At 33.6% G+C, this 22,230-nt stretch overlaps 1 protein-coding gene across 3 annotated transcripts; it reads right to left on the bottom strand.

Moving 5' to 3' along the window:
* Window positions 1–474: 474 nt before the first annotated feature.
* On the bottom strand, window positions 475–21,268 carry LOC111423804 (proto-oncogene like protein Myb). 3 transcript variants are annotated; one of them, XM_023057165.2, is made up of 11 exons: window positions 21,042–21,268; window positions 9,450–9,567; window positions 8,243–8,392; window positions 6,470–7,190; window positions 6,243–6,406; window positions 5,993–6,184; window positions 5,663–5,938; window positions 2,847–2,990; window positions 2,680–2,787; window positions 1,618–1,728; window positions 475–1,217 (listed from the first exon to the last, which is right to left on the bottom strand). In XM_023057165.2, exons 1-11 carry the CDS (start codon window positions 21,089–21,091, stop codon window positions 1,098–1,100), a joined length of 2,154 nt encoding a protein of 717 aa, XP_022912933.2. In that variant the 5' UTR covers window positions 21,092–21,268; the 3' UTR covers window positions 475–1,097. The 3 variants fall into 3 exon arrangements, with proteins under 3 accessions (XP_022912933.2, XP_022912934.2, XP_022912935.2); XM_023057166.2 differs by having other exon boundaries at window positions 1,618–1,704; XM_023057167.2 differs by lacking the exon at window positions 1,618–1,728 and having other exon boundaries at window positions 21,042–21,267.
* Between the last annotated feature and the right edge of the window lie 962 nt (window positions 21,269–22,230).

The following is a 22,230-nucleotide window of genomic DNA, read 5'->3' as shown; positions in this document are numbered from 1 at the left end:
GGTGACTTCACAAAATGTTAAAATCTGATATGTTATTTGTAAAAAGTACAAAAAGAATAAAAATTTAAAATATCGTATCTTAAGAACGAATTGAGACAACGATGAAACATTTTAGAGCAAATTTTGTGATGATTTCTTATTTTCCATAAATTTCGTTACTATTTCTTGGACGTAACATGTAATTTTTGAATTCAATGCCTATTCTATGCCTACTGTTAATGGTCCACTTTTTTGAGCAAAATAGATTTGCCAACCTGCTTCTTACATCATACTAATTTGTTCATTAATGAAATACTTCTTTTTTACAATATGTTTTTTTTCAGATTATAACTGCAACAACAACTTACATGGTAATATTAATACAGTTTGATTTAGCAAAGCTAGGGGAACCAAAATGTATTACTTCAACTTTCACCAATTCATCAGAATAAATTGTAATTAGGAAATAATGTAGTATTTAATAAATAAAATACATTCACTTTGGAATCATTTTTATTGATTTTTCTAAATGTAAACGTACATATCTTATTGTAAATGGCAAATTCTAAAATATTTAACAATTATTTCTAAAAAAAAATAAAAAATAAAATAATAAATTATCGCATACAATTTTTTTTTATTATTAATTAATCTTTTTTTAATGTGAAGAAAGAAAAATGTATTTACAAATAGTCATCTCGGCTTACCTACATTTATATTTGTACTTATTGTAAATTATTTACACTGCGTTTTCTTTTCTTGACGGTTAACATATTCGATTTACAAATCATTTCAAACCGATCTTAAATGACCAAAAACATATAAATAGATTATTATACAATACAAAAAAATCTATAAACTAAAAGACTAGCTTCTTTTTTAATTATATAGAATACGTAAAAATAGGTGTACAAAATCATTAAAGAGATGGTATATTAGTTCAGTCCAATTAATCTAAAAAATACGACAGAACTCTCTTTTATAATCTAATTTTCTTTCCATTTTATACAAAAACTCGTACAAAATCGTTTTCATAGAAAAATATAAAAGTAAAAAACGTAGATTTTTTTTTATATACAAATTTGTTTAGAATGTACAAATAAAAGAAACTTTCGTTTCTAAAAATTCAACGATCTCGGCTTTAATCCAGTGTTACGAAGGTAACGATGCGCTTTTTGGGTCATATCCAGTTGATCTTTTGTACGACCACAAGCTACTATTACCCATTTCCAATCCAACTGTAACAAAAAAAAAACACTATTAAATATTTTCTTTTCGTTTTTAACGTATAATATGCAATAAACCCTCTTGAATTTAAAATTTTAACGACACAGATACAAATTTTTAAGAACTTATTTCTTAAGAAAGTTGAACCGAAGTATCTAAATGTATTTCTAATATGATTAATAACATGCCAAGAAACGTTAGGGTTAATATTGCGTAAATACGATAAAAATGTAATGTTAAAAAAACTTAAAGAACGAATCCTATTCCAATTTTATGTGGTTATTATAAATTTTAATATTGTTAGTCTAACAACTACAAAAGTAATTTTATGGATTAAGTTTTTTAAACATAAAAAGGAATAGAATGCTTCATTAAAATAACTTTTTTAGTTAGGCTAGGCATAGGGCTCACCTTAGGAACTTGGGTCCACGCGGAATCCTTAAATGTTACGCGTTTAGCCGCTTCGGCACTACGAATTGGTAGACTGGTGGACAAATGCTGCCAGGAAAAGGATACGAAAAGCTACAGTACACCACCACAAATTATAAAGAAATTTATATTAACCGAAAGAAAAACCGCAATACAAAAGTGTAAAGGGAAATGCAAAAAAAATAATAATCCCTATGAAACAGTAGTTCCCGAGCCTAGCCTAAATCAAAATAATAAAAAAGAAAATATAAAAATAAAAATAGAAATAGAGAGGAGAGTCCCCAAATAAAGGGGACGCCTAAATCTAACGTAATAAATTATCAAAGTGCAACAATAAACAACTTAAAAAAATAATTAATAAAAATCAAGAATATAGCTGGTGCGACTTTACATTTATAAAATCAACAAAAAAGAAAATATTTTAAGGGTGCAATCCAAAAATAAATATCTATCTACTCAGTGTAATTTAGTTTTTTTTTTTTTAATTTTAATCTTAGATTTTTTATATTTTTTTTTGGTAACCAACATATCTACGCTACCCTAAAACTTTACTAATTAATTACTTTGAGATAATATAACAACACAATTAACAAAACAACGTTAAAATGAATTCATAATCCAATAATAACAAGGACGAATGCCTTGTGATAACGAATAAAAAAAAAGAAAATAATACTTAGGGGTGTACTTTTCATGTAAATTAATTATAAGTATCTATACATTATAAATATGACAAAAGCAAATAGCATTGGTTTTTGCCTTTTTGGTGTTGTTTTCGTTTTTATTTGGACATAGTACGAGACTAGATGATATTATTTTATTATCGTCCATGCTCATCATGCATAGCTTAAATAGAGCTTAAATACAAACGACTAAAATCTAAAAGCAGCCAAACTCTAGCAAAAAGAAAGATGGAATGGGGGCAACTAAAAAGATGGATAAAAATTGATGTTTGAAAGAAATACAAAGTTGGCGCAAAAGGATAAGGAGGCAATTTACAAATTTTGTTTATTTTTTCAGTCGTTATAAAAACCACCCATGTACCTTGGATGATCCTGTGTGAGCGTCGTCCATTAGGTCGACGCCCAAGGACTCTTTCATTTCATATGGAGTTGAAAAGATTAACGAACCTTCATCTCTTAACGATTTACTCTACAAAAAAAATTTTACCAAATCACAAGAGTTATTAAAAAAATAATGTTGTAACTTACCGGTGTTTCAATTGTAATTGAATAATCTGACGTTGGTGTGCTTGATGGTGCCCAAGCTAATGCTTTTCTTACTCTTTTACTTGGAAAATTTTCTTTTCCACTTGTAAATGATTGTTTTCTTTTAGACACATAACCACTATCATCCTAAAAAAAAGAAAAAATTATTAATATTATTATAATTTTGTATATTTACAAATTTTTTTAATGATTTTTTTATTTTAATATGAATGTGCTTATAGTTTCAGAAGCAAATGTATTATATATTTTGTATAATGTATTTTTTTGTGTTGAGAGTTTATATATTATAGCTTCAACAATTATTGTAATAATTCTTAAAATTTGTGCTGCATAAAAGTACTTCCATTAGCTTTTTTTTTAATAATTCAGTGTCTTTTTAAATGAAGTACACTGTGTGACATATCATTGAAATCAGAATTAATTATCCTATTTTTTGGTGTGAAAATCAAATATGGCGTTCATAAGAAAAAATAAACCTGATGATAGTTTCACGAAAACGAAACATGGGAGAAAATTTCTAGTTGTGTCATGACATTTTTCATAAAAAGTTGCCTTTAGAATGTTTTTTCAGATTCACGAAAAAACGAAAACTAACGAAGTTATAGGCAAAAAACGAAAAGGTCATTTTTTTGTTTTTCGGCCATATTTTAAAAACTAAAACGGCTAGATTCAAAAGCTTAGTTGAAAAATGATGAGCTCTAAGATACGCAACTTTTTGCAACATTTGCCCATTTCTGAATCTCTTATGGTTTCTGAGATCCCAATGGTGGGGGTCGAATTTGAATTACTCTGTATACAAGAAGTGTCATATTATACAATGTTCCACATTGCTGCTATGAAAATAGAAGGGCACAACTTTATATAGTGAATTTCACTTAAAATGCAATATACAAAAATATATATCCATAGAAACCAGGGCGTCCCTGCTTACTTTGTCCCACATAAAATGCAACATGTCTGAATGTTTCTAGTTCTAGGTGTTAGTACTAGTGGCAGTGGTAGGTAACGCTAATTAATATAAGATATCATAATGTTGCATATTTTTATTGAATTAAAACTAGAACTAACACTAAACCTAGAACTAGAAACATTCGCCTAGAAACTCATCATCAACTTTTAAGTCAAAAACGTCATTTTGCGAAATATTCGCTTTTTAACTTAGGTTGGTATAACTAATTCATTAGATATAATCGTTTATGAAATATATTCCCCAGGTTACTAAAGAACAGTTTTTGTCCTAATCACTTTTCCCATCTCTTTTTATTCTTCAGATATCATCAATTTTTAAGTCAAAAACGTCATTTTGCGAAATATTAGATTTTTAACTAACTTAGGTTGGTATAACTAATTTATGAGATATAATCGTTTATGAAATATGTTCTTCAGGTAATAAAGAACATTTTATGTCCTAATCACTTTCTCCCATCTCTTTTTATTCTTGAGATATCATCAATTTTTAGATCAAAAACTTAATTTTTCGAAATATTCGCTTTTTAACTAACTTCGGTTGGTATAACTAATTCATGAGATATAATCGTTTATGAAATATGTTCTTCAGGTTAATAAAGAACATTTTTTGTCCTAATCACTTTCTTCCATCTCTTTTTATTCTTGAGATATCATCAATTTTTAAGTCAAAAACGACATTTTTCAAAATATTCGCTTTTTAACTAACTTAGGTTGGTATAAGTAATTCATGAGATATAATCGTTTATGAAATATGTTCTTCAGGTAATAAAGAACATTTTTTGTCCTAATCACTTTAACCCATCTCTTTTTATTCTTAAGATATCATCAATTTTCAAGTCAAAAACGTCATTTTTCGAAATATTCGCTTTTTAACTAACTTAGGTTGGTATAACTAATTCATGAAATATAATCGTTTATGAAATATGTTCTTCAGGTTAATAAACAACATTTTTTGTCATAATCACTTTTTCCCATTTTTTTTATTCTTGAGATATCAATTTTTAAGTCAAAAACGTCATTTTTCGAAATATTCGCTTTTAACTAATTTAGGTTGGTATAACTAATTCATGAGATATAATCGTTTATGAAATATGTTCTTCGGGTTAATAAAGAACATTTTTTGTCCTAATCACGTTCTCCCATCTCTTTTTATTCTTGAGATATCATCATTTTTTAAGTAAATAACGTCATTTTTCGAAATATTCTAGTGAAATATCCGGTTTATAATGTTTATAGTAATAGTATATGTAAATAATAACTAACATAAACTGACAGAAAAACAAGCGTTCTTTGCCGCTTACTCATCAATGTATATTTTAATTTATTATTTAGCCTTTATTTTTTTAATTATTAAAAAGTGTTCGTATATTTTGTTTCATTTAAATTTAATTTGAATGTGTGCTTCTTAGTACAGCAATATGTAGAATGGGGTTCTCATTGACTTCCTGACTGCTCTCCCCTCGACTATAATTATATACAAAGAAATGTTACCCTTTTTAAATACAGAGGTAATTTTAGTCAACTTCCACCTCAAAGAGAAAATAAAAGACTTGCTGCAACAGTTAATAACAAGTATTATGGGCTTAGCCAAAGCATGTTTCGCATCATGAACCCAAAAACTTAGTATTTGTACCTAGCCCATTGTAAGTTTGGTAATAAAATTTCATTATAATATTTCAATGGTCAGCTTGATGCAAAACGTATTTATTGCATTTTTTAAATGTTGAAAGTAGTAATTAATAATTTTCATCAATTTTCTAAAATATTGGCAAAATCCAAATCTAGTTTTAATGAATGAAGTCAACAGTTTTTGTTTCAATTTTTCTTACCGTAATAATTGTACTTGTATCCGTTTCATAATGCGAACTTAAATCGTGATCTTTCCTCATAACTTCCGTGATATCATCAAATCTCGTTGGCGTTCCTGGAAGTAATTTTAAAGGCCCACATTTCTTTTCAATGTCCGCTAAAGCTTTCTTAAAAGGAGTCGGGGTCCTTGGCGTATCTTTTAAATATACTTTGCTGGGCGTTAGCACCTCATTTTCGACGGGTTCAGTTTTATGTTGAAAAGGCATTCCACTTGGCGTACTTAACGGGCTATAATCCTATGGAATATATTAAATAATTTAAAATTTAAGATTTAATTTTCATTTACTAACCATTCGTTTTGTCTTCGATGGCGTCGTAACATGTATTAATTTCTTTGGCGTTGAAGAAAGCGCGACGTCGAAGGTGATGTTTGGACTGTTGAGGAATTGTGATGGACTGAATGGGAGTTGTTTCACTGGGGTGTGGTTTTTTACTGGACTTAATGGAAGAGGTTTTGTATCAATATAACCGATTACTTCAGGCTAAAAAAGAAAATAATTTACATTAGATGATATCTAAAAATTTTTTTTGAGTATTTACTATGTATGAAGATGGTGCAACATTTTCTATATTACTATAATCAGTCTGCATAATACTCTCCCGTCGTGATTTTTTAATTTTAGCTCTTCTTAAAATAGGTGGTGTTTGCGCTCTGACTACGGCGTTTACTTGAGTGTTTAGGTCCGTTTTTAAGAATTCTGACTCTATAATAAAATATAAAGAAATAATATAAATATAAAAAATTTTTTTGTAACTTTTTTTCTTACTTGGTTGAATTTGTGGTGGTTGCTTCTGAATTTCAACTCCTTTAAATTGAGCGATATCAACAGAACTATACAAATGATCTTCGTACATCAGCGGACTTTGATTACTAAACGCGATTGTTTGTTGGAAAAAGTTTGTTCCGTTTGAAGATGCGCCGGAGATAACTTGAGGCGGTGAATTTGTTTTCTCATAAGTACTCAACAAACTTGGTGTAGACGCCACGGGGCTTGGACTAGGAGTTGGAGCTCCACCAGAAAGAGCTCCCGAGCTTGATTGACTCCCGTGGTCATAAAGTTCGATGTATTCATCATTGTACATGTTGTATTGGCATTCGAGTTGTTGTACAACTTGTGGTTGTTGTTGAACGTTGTTGTTGGCGTACTTGTTTGTTTTACGGGCTCTGGGTTTTTTTACTTCTTCGCCGCGGCACTCGGCTTCGTATTTTCTTCGCATCGTTGAATTCCAATGATTTTTTATCGCGTTATCCGTTCTACCTGGAAGAAGTTTCGCAATTTTCGCCCATTGGTTACCCCATTCTCTGTGCGCTTGGTAAATTATCCTATCCTCTTGTTCGGTCCAAGCACTTTTTTTTATGTTTGGATTTAAATGATTGTGCCACCTTTCTCGACATTGTTTCCCTATTCTTCCTTTTAAATGCCGGGCTATTAACGTCCATTTTTTAGGGCCAAACCTCTGTACTAATTCAATTACTTTTTCATCTTCCTGTAAAGAGACGTAAAATGAGGAATTAATCAAACGAGTAAAAAAATGTTATACTGTTAGAACAGAGTCGATTAAAAAAATATTCGAAAAAATCTATTTTTAGATTTGAACATCCCTGATGGTTGAATGGTAGTCACGAGTGCAGAAGGTCAAGGATGGACCGCTTTCGAAGACTGCAGAACATGAGCGGACGGGTTTTAGTTTTTTCTTTGGTCAGCTGTTCGAGAGCTCGTGCAGATAGAAAGGTCCTTAAACCCATGCAATAAGCTCTTCTGACTCGATCGATACACATTTTATAGTATGCATTAAATAAGAGTTGTTCGTCGAATTTGGTACATATAAAAAATGAACGCTTTTCTTTTCACATTGTTTCCTTCTTGATTAGTTTGGGGACAGAAAAATTGCACAGACAATTACGTTGCAATACATGTCAGAATATAAACCATTAATCATAATCAAAGATGCAGATGCAAAGAGAAGAAAGGCAGAGATGAAGAAAACGTCTTATTATTTTCATCTTAAATTGATGTAATTTAGTGAGCGTAGGGGTGTTATTCGATTGGGAAAGGTTGTAATCACGAAATGGAGTTTTCGTTTTTTTTTGTGGTATGTAATGCAACAGAATGGGAGTGAAACAATGGAGGGAATTTCGAAGAATATGAGGAATCGAAGAACCGTGCTCAACGAAACGAATCAGAAGAAAAGCAAAATATAGAGGAGCTTGGGAACTAGCACCAGTTGATGTCACGTTGCCGGTTTGCGTTTTTTTTTTCTTTATTTCCTTTAAGTCCAGAGAGGGGTGCCTTCCGTTCTTTGTCTTCACGGACGAGCGGTGCAGCCCCCCAAGTGGTAACAGGGTGACATAATGGAACCCCGCACGATAATAATCGTGGAGCTCGGTCGTCCACTCGAGCGAACAACTCTCAAAGCGGACGAGCGTAAATTGCTTCCTTTGCTAAGAGGAAGAGAACAAGAAACAATTTAACCAATTAACATCTCGTCGGACGTGTTTCTTCGTGACTTTATAAAAACAAAATAAAACGAAGACTTACTTCTTTCGTCCATGGTCCTTTTACTAACTCTGGATTTACCACTTTTGTCCACCTTTGTTGACACTGTACATCAGATCTATCCGCAAAATGTTCCGCGATCGCATCCCATCTTTCTTGGTGTTCTTCAACTAGTAGTTTTAATTGAGCATCCTAAAAAATAAAACTTTATAAAAAAATCTTTCTTCATTCTAGTTCTAAAAAAATCGATTTAAGTAATATCTTAATTCAACATTATCAATCGATATCCGTCTAAAACCGGATCGAAAGTCCAGAGTCTGAGATCATTGGCGCCAAATGATCGTATGTAAATATTGACGTACCCGATAATCATATTCGAACCAAAGTACCTGTTAAATATTGAAACCGTACATAACTACAACTACATCTGAATCTAAAAAAAAATAACCGAAGAATTTCTCGTCATATGGAAATAAGGCAATTGACAATCGCAACGTTTTGTGTGGTCTCATTCAAAATTCCTCGTTCATTCACGATCGTAGTCCATCCTCCTATCATCGTGACGACGACCCTGACCTCATTCGAACTCGTTGCCATCGGAAACGAAAGTGTTAAATTGAAGATGTTTTATAAAAAGTTTTATTTTTATATCATCGATTACGAGAAGAATCGAATTATATTTCCCACGTGTTTAATTAAAATGAAAACCAATTAAAGATTAAAATCCTATAAAGTGCATCGTTCAATACGTCGTTTCTCAGAATTCTTAAGCTGTTTATGCCCTCGTTATCTACTGAGAACCGATAACCACCAGGTGTGGCAAAAGCAAATGAGGTGAGAAATCGTCTGGAGAGATGCACCCAACCTTGAAAAGTCTGTAGAGATCATCTCTCGAAGGTCAACTAAAAGAAAATACGTGATCTATCATTGGTTTTCTTCGCGAAGCCGATGACTTGACCATTTTTCTGGTTGCGAACAGGTCTTACAAGCTTATGGGTGTTGACCATCCTATGGGTCGGGCTGTATCCATTCCCGGTCGATGAGCGAGAAAAACGATAAATCAACACGACGGAGTTCGCAAGAACACATATCTTACATAACCATGCTTTGTTCTGTACCCGTTCGCGAATGCGGAAGAACATAAATTCAAAGCGGTAAATCAACTAGCCGAGAAATAACTTATTTTGCGATAAGATCTTTTGTACTGTAGAACAAGAACGCAATCATTTTAAATTTATGAAGTACTTACTTCTTCTTTACTCCATCTCCCCTTATTGATCGACTTCTTGTTTTTAACATTGGTTTCGTCGGTGACTCCGGAATCATCGGATTCTTCATTACCACTACTTTCACTATCTTCTTTTTTCCTATAATCAAAACAACAAAAATTAACTTTGGTACTTGTATAGTAACAATGGAACAAGGAATGAAATCCAAACCATGCATGGCAAAGATTTACTACTAAATATTGCTGTACCGATAATGGCCATTCTCCGATATATAAAAAACATGAAATAAAAACTGTCATGATAAATGTTGTCGATTAAATAAGAGTAGCCAGAACTCGTGCTTGAAACGGAGATATTCCAAAGATAAGGCATAAAAGCAGCAAGAAACTTGCTTAAAATATCTCTGATGTCTGGGATGCATCACATCAAGAAAGATTTTGTGAAATACTGCGTGTAACTTGCTCCCTACGTCCTGTATTTTTTCATGTTGACCTACTTGCCCTATATCAGTCAAGATAAAATTGAATGATTTGTCCGAAGTATCCTACATTTTAAGTGTAGACATGCATTCTTTAATCGTTGTACCTTTTGTATATCCCTAAGTATGAAATGGGGTCCATAAATCATGTCACAGTAGTTCAGGTGTGATGATACAATGGAATTACAAAGTTTACTTCTAAGTACAGATCATCAACTAAGCAGAGATATCTGCGATATTACCTCACAATTAGTAGAAATATATCTTTAGTACTTCAATTTACAAGTAGTTTTAATATTACAAAGTCGAAATGTTTGATGGAACGAAGCTGAGGCTCTACGTAGATCACGTTTTATCCTTGACGGTATAGATTGTAGCGGTAAAGATTGGGAACAGGATTTTGTGTAGATGTTAATTTTGTACGTAAAGTGCAACTCAAAACTCCCAAATGAATGAATAATGTGCATTTTTGTAAGTTCACGATATATTTTTTGGCAGGTCTATTCGGTTTCTGATGACATAAAAGACATATATATCTCTGCGTCATCAGTATAGGGTTGATTTTTCACATTGCTCAGATGTATGCAAAGTCCTAGAAACCAGCTTGACTGGATCAGAAGCATTAATGTCAGATTGTGGAGAAACCATGAGAAATAAAACGAGATAGTGAAGCCGTACATACACTCTCTATCTACAAACGTAAAAAATAATATCAAAAACTTAAACGGATGTTTTTGTGTGATAACACGATAACGTAATCTGTCGGCAAAATTTGCAGAGACATTTCAGTAGATCTTACTGTTTGTAATAAAGATGGTTACAGAGGTTTTTTAGAAACTGAAAACTTTGAATCATTGTTTTTATCTACTACGAATTCTGGAATAGTTAGGCTTCCGAGAGCGAAGAAAACGAAAGAGAGACTTACTGAAAAGGCAAAATATTACTATTACCGGACATGTTAGTGGAAGGTTCAGTTTATAGACTAGACTCAGTGATTAATGACACGACACTTTGTTTTTTTTTTTCATAATTGCAAGTATTTTTAAAACCTTTCGGCATATAGCAAGCCGAACAAACGAATGCTTAGTTGAAAAATCAGGAATCAGAAAATGCTTACTCTTAGATGTACTCTTGTAACAAGTTCCATTGTAATTCTACTAAAAGAAAGTCATATGTAGAACTAGATTCATGCTTCAAAAACAGAAAATTATTAACGATTTAGATGAGTTTCATTGGTGTTTGAAGAAAACGTTATAACAATCCAGGACTGACGATAATAAAATATAAAGAACGATCAAGTGATGAAAAATGTGTGATATAAATTTGTGAAAAATTCCCATGAATTCAAAGAAATTCACATAAATAACTAAATCGCTTTTTGCACAATTGTGGTAAAATTTGTAGAGGGGTCAATCAAAAGAGGGAATCGATTGTATTCAAAAAAATTTGTAAAGAGGGGGTTGGTAAGACACTTGTGGAAATGGCACAATACCTGAGTCTCTCACGCACGTCTCAAAAATTGATTGACACGTTGCAGCATCCCCGTACCAAAAATCTAACCCTTTCGTTTAAGAGAAAAAAAGGGAAAGAATTTGGGCCACGCAAAACTAGATCACAGCCGCATAATAGGCGAGACATTGTGTTCTACGAAGCTTGGCGGGGCCCACTGCGAAAAAGAATAGGGGAAGAGCAAGGGATAAGCGTATGCAACAACCTAATTCCCATGGGATATTGTGGGAAAAAGACAGGACCCTCGGTGCGCTAGGTTCTTATAGACAAGTTTTAGGGGTGCCAAACGTAATATTCGTGTCCGTGTCTACCCCATGGCGTAGATTCATTATCGTAGAATATGGGGCGAGAGTTACACAATAAGTATAATTTTCAAGGGGAGCGATTGGTAAATAACAAGCGTAGAGTTACTATAATACTAAAGTTTCACCCTATACATAATAAATTCTATACCAAATTGCTTTAGATATAAAATATAAAGTACAGTGTTTAGTTAATTTAGTATGCAAGTTAGTCGACATATTTCTGCTAACATTTAACCCCTATAACAGAACATTTTTATTATTTAAAACGTCTCTAATTAAAATTAAGTAATATATCGGCGGTTAACAGACACGCTATATTTTCCAAAAATTTATGCAAGATTAATTGCGTCGCTGCACGAAGCACCATAAATATTAAACGCAATATGGGGATAATCGAAACGACCGTCTAATTGATTTTTTTACTCGCGAATAAAAAAATTTCCGGTTCGACTTAAAAATATACCGCGACGTCCGCCGTTGTTCATCAGCACTCCATCATTATTACCATCGGTAATTGTCGATTGCATCTATAGAAGGTTGGGCCACGGGCGTCATTTTCAGCGGTCGTGGGAGGGGCGACAAAACCCTTTCGTCGTCTGGCGGAAGTGCGTGCATAATAAGGACCGGAAGTCGATTCTTTAGCGACCTCGCGGACCATGTCTCCTCGAACATGGTGTCATCGTCTTCTGCGACACCACTGCAACAGATGACGTCCTATATTTCTTTCAAGAAATATATACATATCTTTACTTCAGAACTTAATAAGTTCTTGCAGGAAATTTAGAAAAGTAAATTTTCAAAAAATTAGAAATAATTTTAAAGTCAAGGAACAACCTTGAAGAAACATTCTTGTTTGCGGAAGAAATGTCTTCAGCCGCTTTTTATTAGAGATAGTTATCGAACATCTGTGCGATGGGAACGACGCTCGCATAAAGTGAAAAATCTAATTAATATGGTAAATATGCTAATGTGGTCATCGGTAACACTACCGGCATCGGAGGCCGGTGCTTTTCGACGGCTTCCCTAAGAGAACACCTGTGCCTTCTCTTTGCTACCACGAGCTTCGTATAATGAGGCTTCGGTGTTCTGGCCCTAGTTTGCGTGGGAAAATTTTCTGCTAACCCTCTTAGCCAATGGTAAGTCCTTCAGCGGCGGTGCACAAACCGGATACACACGCTTAGGCACCTCGATGCAAGAGGAAGAACCTCGCCTCGACGAAGACAAATATTTGATGCACGCACGACCGGTTCTCCTACTCCTTTTTTTAAACAATTTTCGCTCTAACAACGTTCATGCGGCGCGACCAGAGCAAGAATGTACAAAGGTAAACAACCATAAGGTAAAAGTACTTGGAGAACGTGAATATGTGAATGTTATTGTCAACAGTACATCTTTCATGTTTACACTTTACACCCGTAAGATATCATTGTTTTGAAATTCCATCTAACACTTCTACTTAAAAGAGATTTAACATTTTTTTTTGTATGTAACGGCAGTATGGAATTAATATAGATGGATTCTTTGTATATGACTAACATTATAAACGAAGATAGAATACTAATTAGCTCTTATATTCATGTCTCGATCGTTCACAACAAGGTTAAATAAGTTGTAATTTAATCTTTTCGCCGTTTATGGTGAATCACGTACTTAATCCCATCGCGCTCAACTTATCTTGGTATTTCCGGTATTTACGATAAAAAAACAATAACTAAACTTTGCTCGTTTTTATTTAAGAATCTTTACACACTCGATAATTAAAAATGTTGAAATTAATTTAAAAGTTATTTCATGTATTAGAATTTATTGCCACAGTATAACATTAGGTGTTCTCCCCCTTTTGAAATGTCTCCTTGAATATATTACTTCCTGTCCACAGGAAGTCAAACATAAGGTCTTTTAATTCTAACTAACACCGTCTTTAAGAAATTAAAAGTTAAAAGCTGGTGCTTAACATCGAACTAATTATAGAAATGTAAAAAGCTTCTTATTTTAGTGCGGAGAATTGGGAGTTAAAAATTTGTTATGGATCCGTCGAGAACACACCTTTCCCTACCGAGGTCATTATCCATTTCCTAGCTTCCGCAATAAAAAAATTGCAGGTTCCACATATACTTCGGCACGTGTCTTCCTCCGCCGCTTCCTTCTCCTTTAATTTTTTTTTATACCCTCTTGTACCGGTGCTGTAGAAGGCAGGTGCCATCCACCCCGGTAATTATACAAAACCGGGAGGAGGGAAAGACGATGGCATTAGATAACTGTAGCGGATCCACCACGTTAGGTTCAATGTCTTCGGTGTTAAGGACCTCCTCGTCGTCGTCCTCCACCTTCAACACAATTCACCCTCGCACAAAACCTCTCTAATACGCGGGGAGCGTTGATCTGACAGGTGCAACTTTCTATAAGAAGGAACGCGTGGAAAACATGGAACACATGTTCCCCTTTTCCTACTTTCATGTTCTAATTGATGAAAAAATGGTAATCTTAATGGGACGACAGGTTGTTCTCGTATTAAACAGCCAAAAACTGAATGGTACTCCCTCACGCTATATTAACATAAGATTGAAATATTTGTCTCGTTATAAACAGATGTAAGTACAAAAAATAACTTTTTACTTAATTAATATATATGATCAGTACAATTCATTTAATTGTATCTAATCTATAGCTTTTTTGTGTACATGAATCTTTCTTCTTCTTTATAAAATCGGTCCTAAAGCAATAATTATGTATTTTTTGATTGTAACGTTCTGCCCGATTTGGTTTTTGAAGAAGTATGATTTCACCAATATACAGAGAATACTAAAGCAGTGCGTTTTGTGGATATCATGGGGCCTCTACATTGATTTCATTGTAAATGCGGCAATATTGCTTGAAAACGCAGCCTTATAACCTGAAATGCGCTACATCGCTGTACTTAAAGGTATGGTGAATAATATTAAGAGAAATCTGGTTTTACTAAAACGTGATTCCCATTCCAAGCACGTGCAACATTTATGATAGTCAAACGGCTTTCATTCTTGTACGAACTAGATTTTGTAAGAATACAAAACAACATTCTTTCGTATTTAATATTTTTATCATGTTTCCATTTGGTCAAAATATCCAAATGGGTCTCATTGATTCCCAATCGCTTTCCGTAAAAATCAGTAGCTCCTGGTTGGGAGCTTTTTCACATTAAAGGTTCTCAATGACTTCTAATTGCTTTCTCACCTTATCCCAATACATTAAAGCATTGACTCCAAATAGCCTGATATAGCTGTTCATCATAACATTTACTTTTAAAAGCTCTAAATACCTCCCAATGGCTCCCAGTTGCTCCGAATGGCTTCCAAATGTTCTTAGTACAGCTCAACAACACTCACTTTCCACGTCGCAGAGTAAGCCATAACACATCTTAATTACCCCGAATAACACTTGTTCCCTTATAGGTGTAAAGTAATCTACAGAGTGAATATTGATCTAATAGCTGATGGCGAACCGATTGATTTGTATCCTCCTTTATACTTAATAATACTCTTTAAGTTGTTAAAAGACTCGTTTATCGAAAAATATTTAGACCCAAATGTATAATGAAGGATATTATCAAATTTGTGGTTTCCTTCATTGTTACTTCTTTTGGTTTCACATTTAAGATAGATCCAATGAATTTTGTGTTTTCCAGCTGACATAATAAACATCTTTCATCGATGTCACCCGACCGCTCTTCTGACGTTAACCCAATACTTCATCGTGGTTTTTTGTTACTCGAGAACCACGAAACTCTAACCCAAAAAAAAATTATATACGTATAATTTGATCCTAGGCGTGAATTAAGTTTTTAGGAAAGAAATTTCTAAAAGATTAATTGGTTATAATTAGCCTCTGCGACCACAAATTACTTTATTTATAAGACTCTACGATGTCATTCACTTTTGGTCGAAAATATTGATAGTCAATGGGTTTTAACAAAGAGTTGTACAATACGGCGTGTGTGACACACTGGAGGCGTTTGACAGCTGCACTTTAATCTACCACAATGGATGGAACGAATGGAACAGAAGGAATGGCGCGTGGGGTGCGCTACTGCCAATGCATCTGTGGACCGAAAGGGAACAAATAGCAGCATGAGAGACCCAGCTCGCGTCCATTCAATGGACTTGTTAATTGAGTACGCGGAGGAGGAGTGCGTGTATTATTAAAATTAGTTGACGTGCACACATGGTGTTCACACTCCTCACAATCTTCATGCATGAAATCGAAACTTAGTTCCCATAAAAAATGTTTGTTTTATTTACATGGAATTAAAAAGTTTGCAGTAATAGCTAGTATGATGACTCTTGATTAAGTTAAGTTCGTCAACCCCTTAAGATTCGCTTGAAATCATACAATGCCCGAGATGAAAACGGCTGGTTTAGCGGCTCCACATAGTTAAATATACATTTATTGAATGACCTACTTCTTATGTATGTTCACGACTTGGGAAAACAAGCGGCGGCAGCCGTCTTTAGTCGTTAAACGACCATGCGGCGATATCAAATTAGATAATAAGCGCCGGAGAGGCTTAATTTATCCGGAGAGGTGGCAGGTGCCCGAACGATTAAAATAATTTTACATTTCTCGTTACAGTTCGTCGAACATCAACACCTTTCCTTTATTGTAATTGTAGAATCCGGGGAATTCCGAAAAATAACAATTCGACTACAATCAAATTGTTTTTTAATACCAAGAATGTGAGTATGTAAAACCTTATATGGATAATAAAAGGAACCGCATTCTTATCTTTTAGTTATATTCTACTGAGGTGTGTTTATTATAGATAGAGAATGCCACTAAGGTCTGGTACACGACATTTTTTAACATCCCACGTAATTAATGATCTCTTCCATTTTAAAAAAGAAAAATGTTTATATCATCGATAATTAATTAAAGATTTATTTAAGGTTTAAATTAATTTAATTTCTTAATCTCAATTTAACTTATTTCTTTTAATTATACCAAATGATGTAAACCATTAATCGTTAGCTTTCCAAAAAGATAGATTAAGTACTACCTAAAGAAATATTTTTCTAAGACTTAGAGACTAAAATAAAATTTGGGCGGGGAATGACAGTCCTCAGATTAGACTCTCTGGAAAGGCACCAAACATCTTAATAGTCCTATTATAAGTACTTAACCTACCCTAATATAAATGAAGGATTAGGAAGTTAGGTTAGAAATATTGCAGAAAAAATAAATAAATGAAGAAAATATAATTATGTTGGACCATCTTCTCCAAAAGAAGAATGTAAGCAAAATAAAATCAATATGAACTTCTATGGAAACTGTGATTAAGATTTGATTTGAAAATTTGATTTTACCTAATCTCAAGAAATCTTATCTATGAAGTTGAAACTTGACTAAAAATTGACCAAATATGCAGAATTACGGAAGACCTTAGCTACCACACCAATACATATACAGAACTCTTGAAATCCTACCTGTTATACAGGCATTTTAGAATAAAGCTGAAAATGCGTGCTCTGATTTAAGAAATAAAGGCGGAAGGACCTCGCAGCGAGCTAGGTACTCTACTTATTATGCATCAGTGATATTCCTAAACTGTGTAATCGCAACGTTTATTGACATTGCAACCATTCTGGCCACTGGAAAAATGAAGAAGCTAAATGAAAATTTTAAATAAAACCAAATTTCTTCTTCGTCTATATATTTATAGAAAGATGAACTGGAAGAAACTCCATGAAAGAAAGTAACTTGTTCGGATGCATGTCATTCATCTTTAGAGTTGTGACACTTAGATATATTTCTTTATTGTGTTATTAAGAAAAACTTCTCTTACACTCGTTACATGGTACATACAGCATAAAGTAAAAGTACAGCAACAATTTGTACGGAAATCTAGGCTAAAAAAGGAAAGCGTCATAAAAATACAATACAATTATCAGGGGCTGACTACAGCAAGCAAAAAATAACAGCTGCAATATGTTACGACACATAACACACAATTCTAAACTATGGAGATGCCAATAGCAAGACCTCCAAGTTATCGAAATTGTTTACCAGATATTCGTTTAACTTTTAAACCGAAGGTACAGCTTCATTTTAGTTATAAACTGCTTAGTATCAAGGGCCAGTACACGGTTAGGCAGCATTTATAGCAACAAAGAATTTATAGAACATTTCCAAAACATATTACGGAACAAATCTAATAATATATAATATAATTTATAAAATAATATATTTAATAATAGAGAAAAGCTACACCAACATGGAAACCTAGGGGCTATCCAGTCTCATCTTGATAATTCCAATTTAGAACTAGATAAATTTAGATTAAAAAAAATTGATGTAAAAATCTGTTGAAGATTGTTGGAAATTTTTAACATCTCTATTTCAAAATGTAAAATCAATATCAATATTTAACGAGATGGAGTTAGGTGTTAATGACCAATTAGAGTCGTTCAAGACCAAATTAAACCTGAGTTTAAAAAAAATAAACTCGTTTAATATTAAAGAAAATAATACGTCAACTAAACACTACTAACTCAATATTTTTTTGGTCATTTGGATTTGCTTTCAAAATAGATCTTCTACAAGGTCAAAACAGACCAAAGAATTTTTCTAAGGCAAGAAAAAAATATGGCTAAAGCATAAATTAGGATTAACACACGATTTCAAAAATATAAATAAAAAAGTACTGAAAGATTAATATGATCCGAACTTGTAGCAGCTGAAGTAGTTTATAAAACACTTTAGTTGCATCATACAATAAAAAAAACTTTGCAAATTTTTCCTTTTATAAATTATAATTATCCTTGATATATATCAAACAATAAATATCATATTGATTTATATCTTTCATACCCTGGGAATAATGAAGGGAAAAGAAAAAGAAAAGTGAATTATTTCCTACGACTCACTGAGTGCAATTGATTATACTATACAGGGCGAGCATCGCGTACATGTTCGGCTACTTGCATTGTGTATACCGTGAGGGGTCGCATGCGATGCCCTATCACCAGAAGGCAGGTGTCGGGGAGTTCACCCCAAACGACAGATGGTTGAACCCGATCGATAATGAACCTCCCTTATTAATACAATGCATGGTATCATTTTTATTCCAACTTGAATTGCATGAATTACTTCTATAAAAAATAATAATACTTGCTACTATATGACGATTGTGACTCGATTTAATATGTTTAAGGTAAAATACAATTAAGGAAAAAAGTAAAATTGTGGAGAAATTATTTATAATTTCACAAAATCAAATTTATGATCGACATAAACCTATCAAAAAAGAAGGTATTATTGAAGATTTTATACAAGAAAAATAAAGGGGATAAATAATATTCGTAACACCGGGCCTTTTTTTTTTTCTTCTCCCTCCCGTAAAAGTCGTCGAACGTCTTGGGACGCTAATAAATCCCGAAGGTGAACAATGGGCCCGTTACGGGAGAGACGACGGTAGGCTAAGGTCCCCAGGGAGCAGATGTCCCGACCGTCTGGATCGGGACTCCGTCAACGTAAAGAAGGGAACCCCGAGCACGCGACTTCTTCACCACCTTTCTTTCCTTCTTGGCCGGCCAATTTCTCCTTCCATATGTGCGTATTACGAAACATCTTGCACTTCTTTCCCCCTTGCGGATCATTTCAATGGCACGGACGGTCGGCGATTTTGGGCGAGGTCAAAGAAACGACCCTACAGCTGATTTCGCGGGTTTCATGGTATTTCCGAAATTCTGGATTACGTCGCATAAGGAAGTTTTTAGGGGGCTATTGTATCTATTGAAACCGGAAGAAATATGAATAAGAATAATGGAAAATGTAAAAACCCCAGTTATTTTTAAGATTTTAGAGAAACATTTGTCACAGTAATAATTATACAAGTTTCTTTGGAAACTTAATAAAACATATTAAGTGCTAAATAATTACCTATAAAAAGTCTCACGACAATTTGCGATAAAACAGATGTTAATCTAAAGTACGGCCTGTTGCGTTTTCCTCAACGAAGCGTAAAGCTCGATACAAGAACTGCAACCATATGGTGTTTACGTATCAATCTTATTTTCCCAAGTTATATGCAAAGTCATTGGGTTAGAACTTTTACTGGGGTTATCAGAAGACGTTTTGGAGGTGTTGTATAATCCAGACACCCCATTTGTGTACAATTTACCAAAGTCTCCTTTTTTTGGCTTTATACCTGTTTGGGTGATTTCTGGGAAACCTTTTAGATCGTTCAGGTACGCGATTTCCGTAATGATCTGTTCAAACATTCACGTATCGACTATCACAATATACGATTAAAACATTTATACAGTCGATAAAAAATAATTCTAAGAAATTTTATAAGGACAAATATTTTTTAACATGTGTCCAGGAAATTGTTTTTTGGTAAAAAAAAAAACGTGCCTAAAAAGTTTATCTATAAATATTTTAAAGCAGGATCCTTTTTTTACTGATTGAGTTAAGGAAAACAAACTAGAATAAACAACCCTCTCACTTATGGGAATTTTGTTTTTGAGCTATTCATAACCTTGACTTAGAATTATAACTCTGTTATCAAACTAAATAAGGTTAAATTTTTTTTTCAAAAGGAAATTCATTTCCTCTCGTAAAACACTAATTAATGCAGATGCGACATTTATTTGAAACGGCAAACGCAACTCAAGAAGTCCAATAAAAACCTTCCAGTATAATATAAACAAAAGATAACATATCTTTTTCTGAAGAAACTAATGTGAGCATCTTCATTTAGATTGTATTTCAAATGATTTTTTCAAACATACAATTTTATACTTACAATCTTCAATTTGTCAGAACCGAAAAATTATTAGACAAAACATTTATTCAAAAGTTCTAAATACATAAGTTAACAGATAAGATAACAATTTTATTTGGAATTGATGGAAAAAATGAGCTATCATATTTTGATCAATCACAATTTGCAGTTGTGCAAATGCACATGTATATAAATATATATATAGACTCAAACAACATCGACGTTTGGGTTGGTTTAAAATTAGATAAACTAGATTGCTGCATCTCGGCAACGAAAATCTCTTCGGGAGAATCATCTACGTATTTAAAAAAAAATGTTATTTCTTGGATGTTCAGAATAAAAACATCTGCGTTTAGTTAGATTTATCTCGTCGACGAGGCCGTTTCTAGTCAAGGCCCCCCGAAGGCGGGTACGCGACCGAAGAATGCGAAGAAAACGGGTCCGGACCAGACCGATTGTTGTCAAAAGCGCGCGCGCTCTGGAAGAGGTTAGGATTCTCCTTCTTCTTAAACACAAGAATTCGAAACGAATACTGTCGATGTCGTCATGGTTCACTTACGTTTCGTAGTCGGCACCGTAGTCCTGGGCACGATCGTAGTAAAAGGACATGTCCGAAATCGCTGCGGCCCCTGAAAAGGAAGCTTCTCCACACTACACGCCACAACGTCGCCGCCGTTTTTCCGAACTGAACGTGCGACCGTTTGCTGCGAAGACTCACGAACTTGCCGTTGGTCTATCTCGGCCAATTGCTTCCGACACGACTGGCTGTAGACCCTGATGTAGACCTCTCTGCACATATACAACCCCAGCGTCAGATCGACTTCTATCCCTTCTCCAAAGCTACAACTTTTAGAACAGGACCGTATTTCATTCAAATCTCAAGATAGAAATATCGCAAAGAAAGTAAAATCGAAATATACACAAATACATTATATAATCTTATCAATAAATTTATACTTCCGTTTATTTAATAGTGTTATCAAATGGTAGGTACGTTATCTTAAATATTTTTAAGTTGTATAAAAATAAAAATATACATGTACAAAAATGAATGTATTTCTTTTCTAATACTAATTTACTGTTTAGCTTCTAATACATTAAATTAAGCAAAAAAGTATGGAGGCCGAGTTGCTATCTATATAACATTCTTGAATTTTGTCAAGTTTCATGAAACAATTACCACGACCAAAGATATCTATACAGGAGGGTGATTCTCAACCTATACGCATAAACTTGGGGATTTACTCCTCATGACGAATAATGACTAATGGGAGAAAAAATTTGTAGTAAAAAATTTTCTGTTTCATAGATATCCATGATATTTACTTACAAATTAAGAATACATAGAACATTTTAAAATAACATCACAGCAAGTGTTCGAAGTTATTTCCCATATTTTCTATCAATTGGGTTCCCCGAATTCACGATCTCCAGCTAGCGCAACCTAAACCAGGGTGTTGGCGGATTGTCTGTGGAGCAGCATGTACCTGATTTTGCAATATTTGCTCAGTATTAACTTACACTATGCTTTTTAAGATCACGATGGCCAGGGTATTGGACCATCTCGACCTATCCATCCTCCAAGAAACACATGATCTAGATGTCGCCGATTATATCGGATATCTAAGAAACTAAAAAACTTTAACTACAATTTTTTCATCTATTAGTCATCATTTGTCATGAGGAATAAATCCTCAAGTTTATGGGTATAAGTTGAGAATCAGCCTGTATAGTATCTGGTATTTGGC

Source organism: Onthophagus taurus, chromosome 7, assembly GCF_036711975.1.
Source record: "Onthophagus taurus isolate NC chromosome 7, IU_Otau_3.0, whole genome shotgun sequence".
Taxonomy (NCBI): domain Eukaryota; kingdom Metazoa; phylum Arthropoda; class Insecta; order Coleoptera; family Scarabaeidae; genus Onthophagus; species Onthophagus taurus.
The sequence above is the reverse complement of the archived record's forward strand: the minus strand, read 5'-3'. Positions and strand labels throughout refer to the sequence as shown.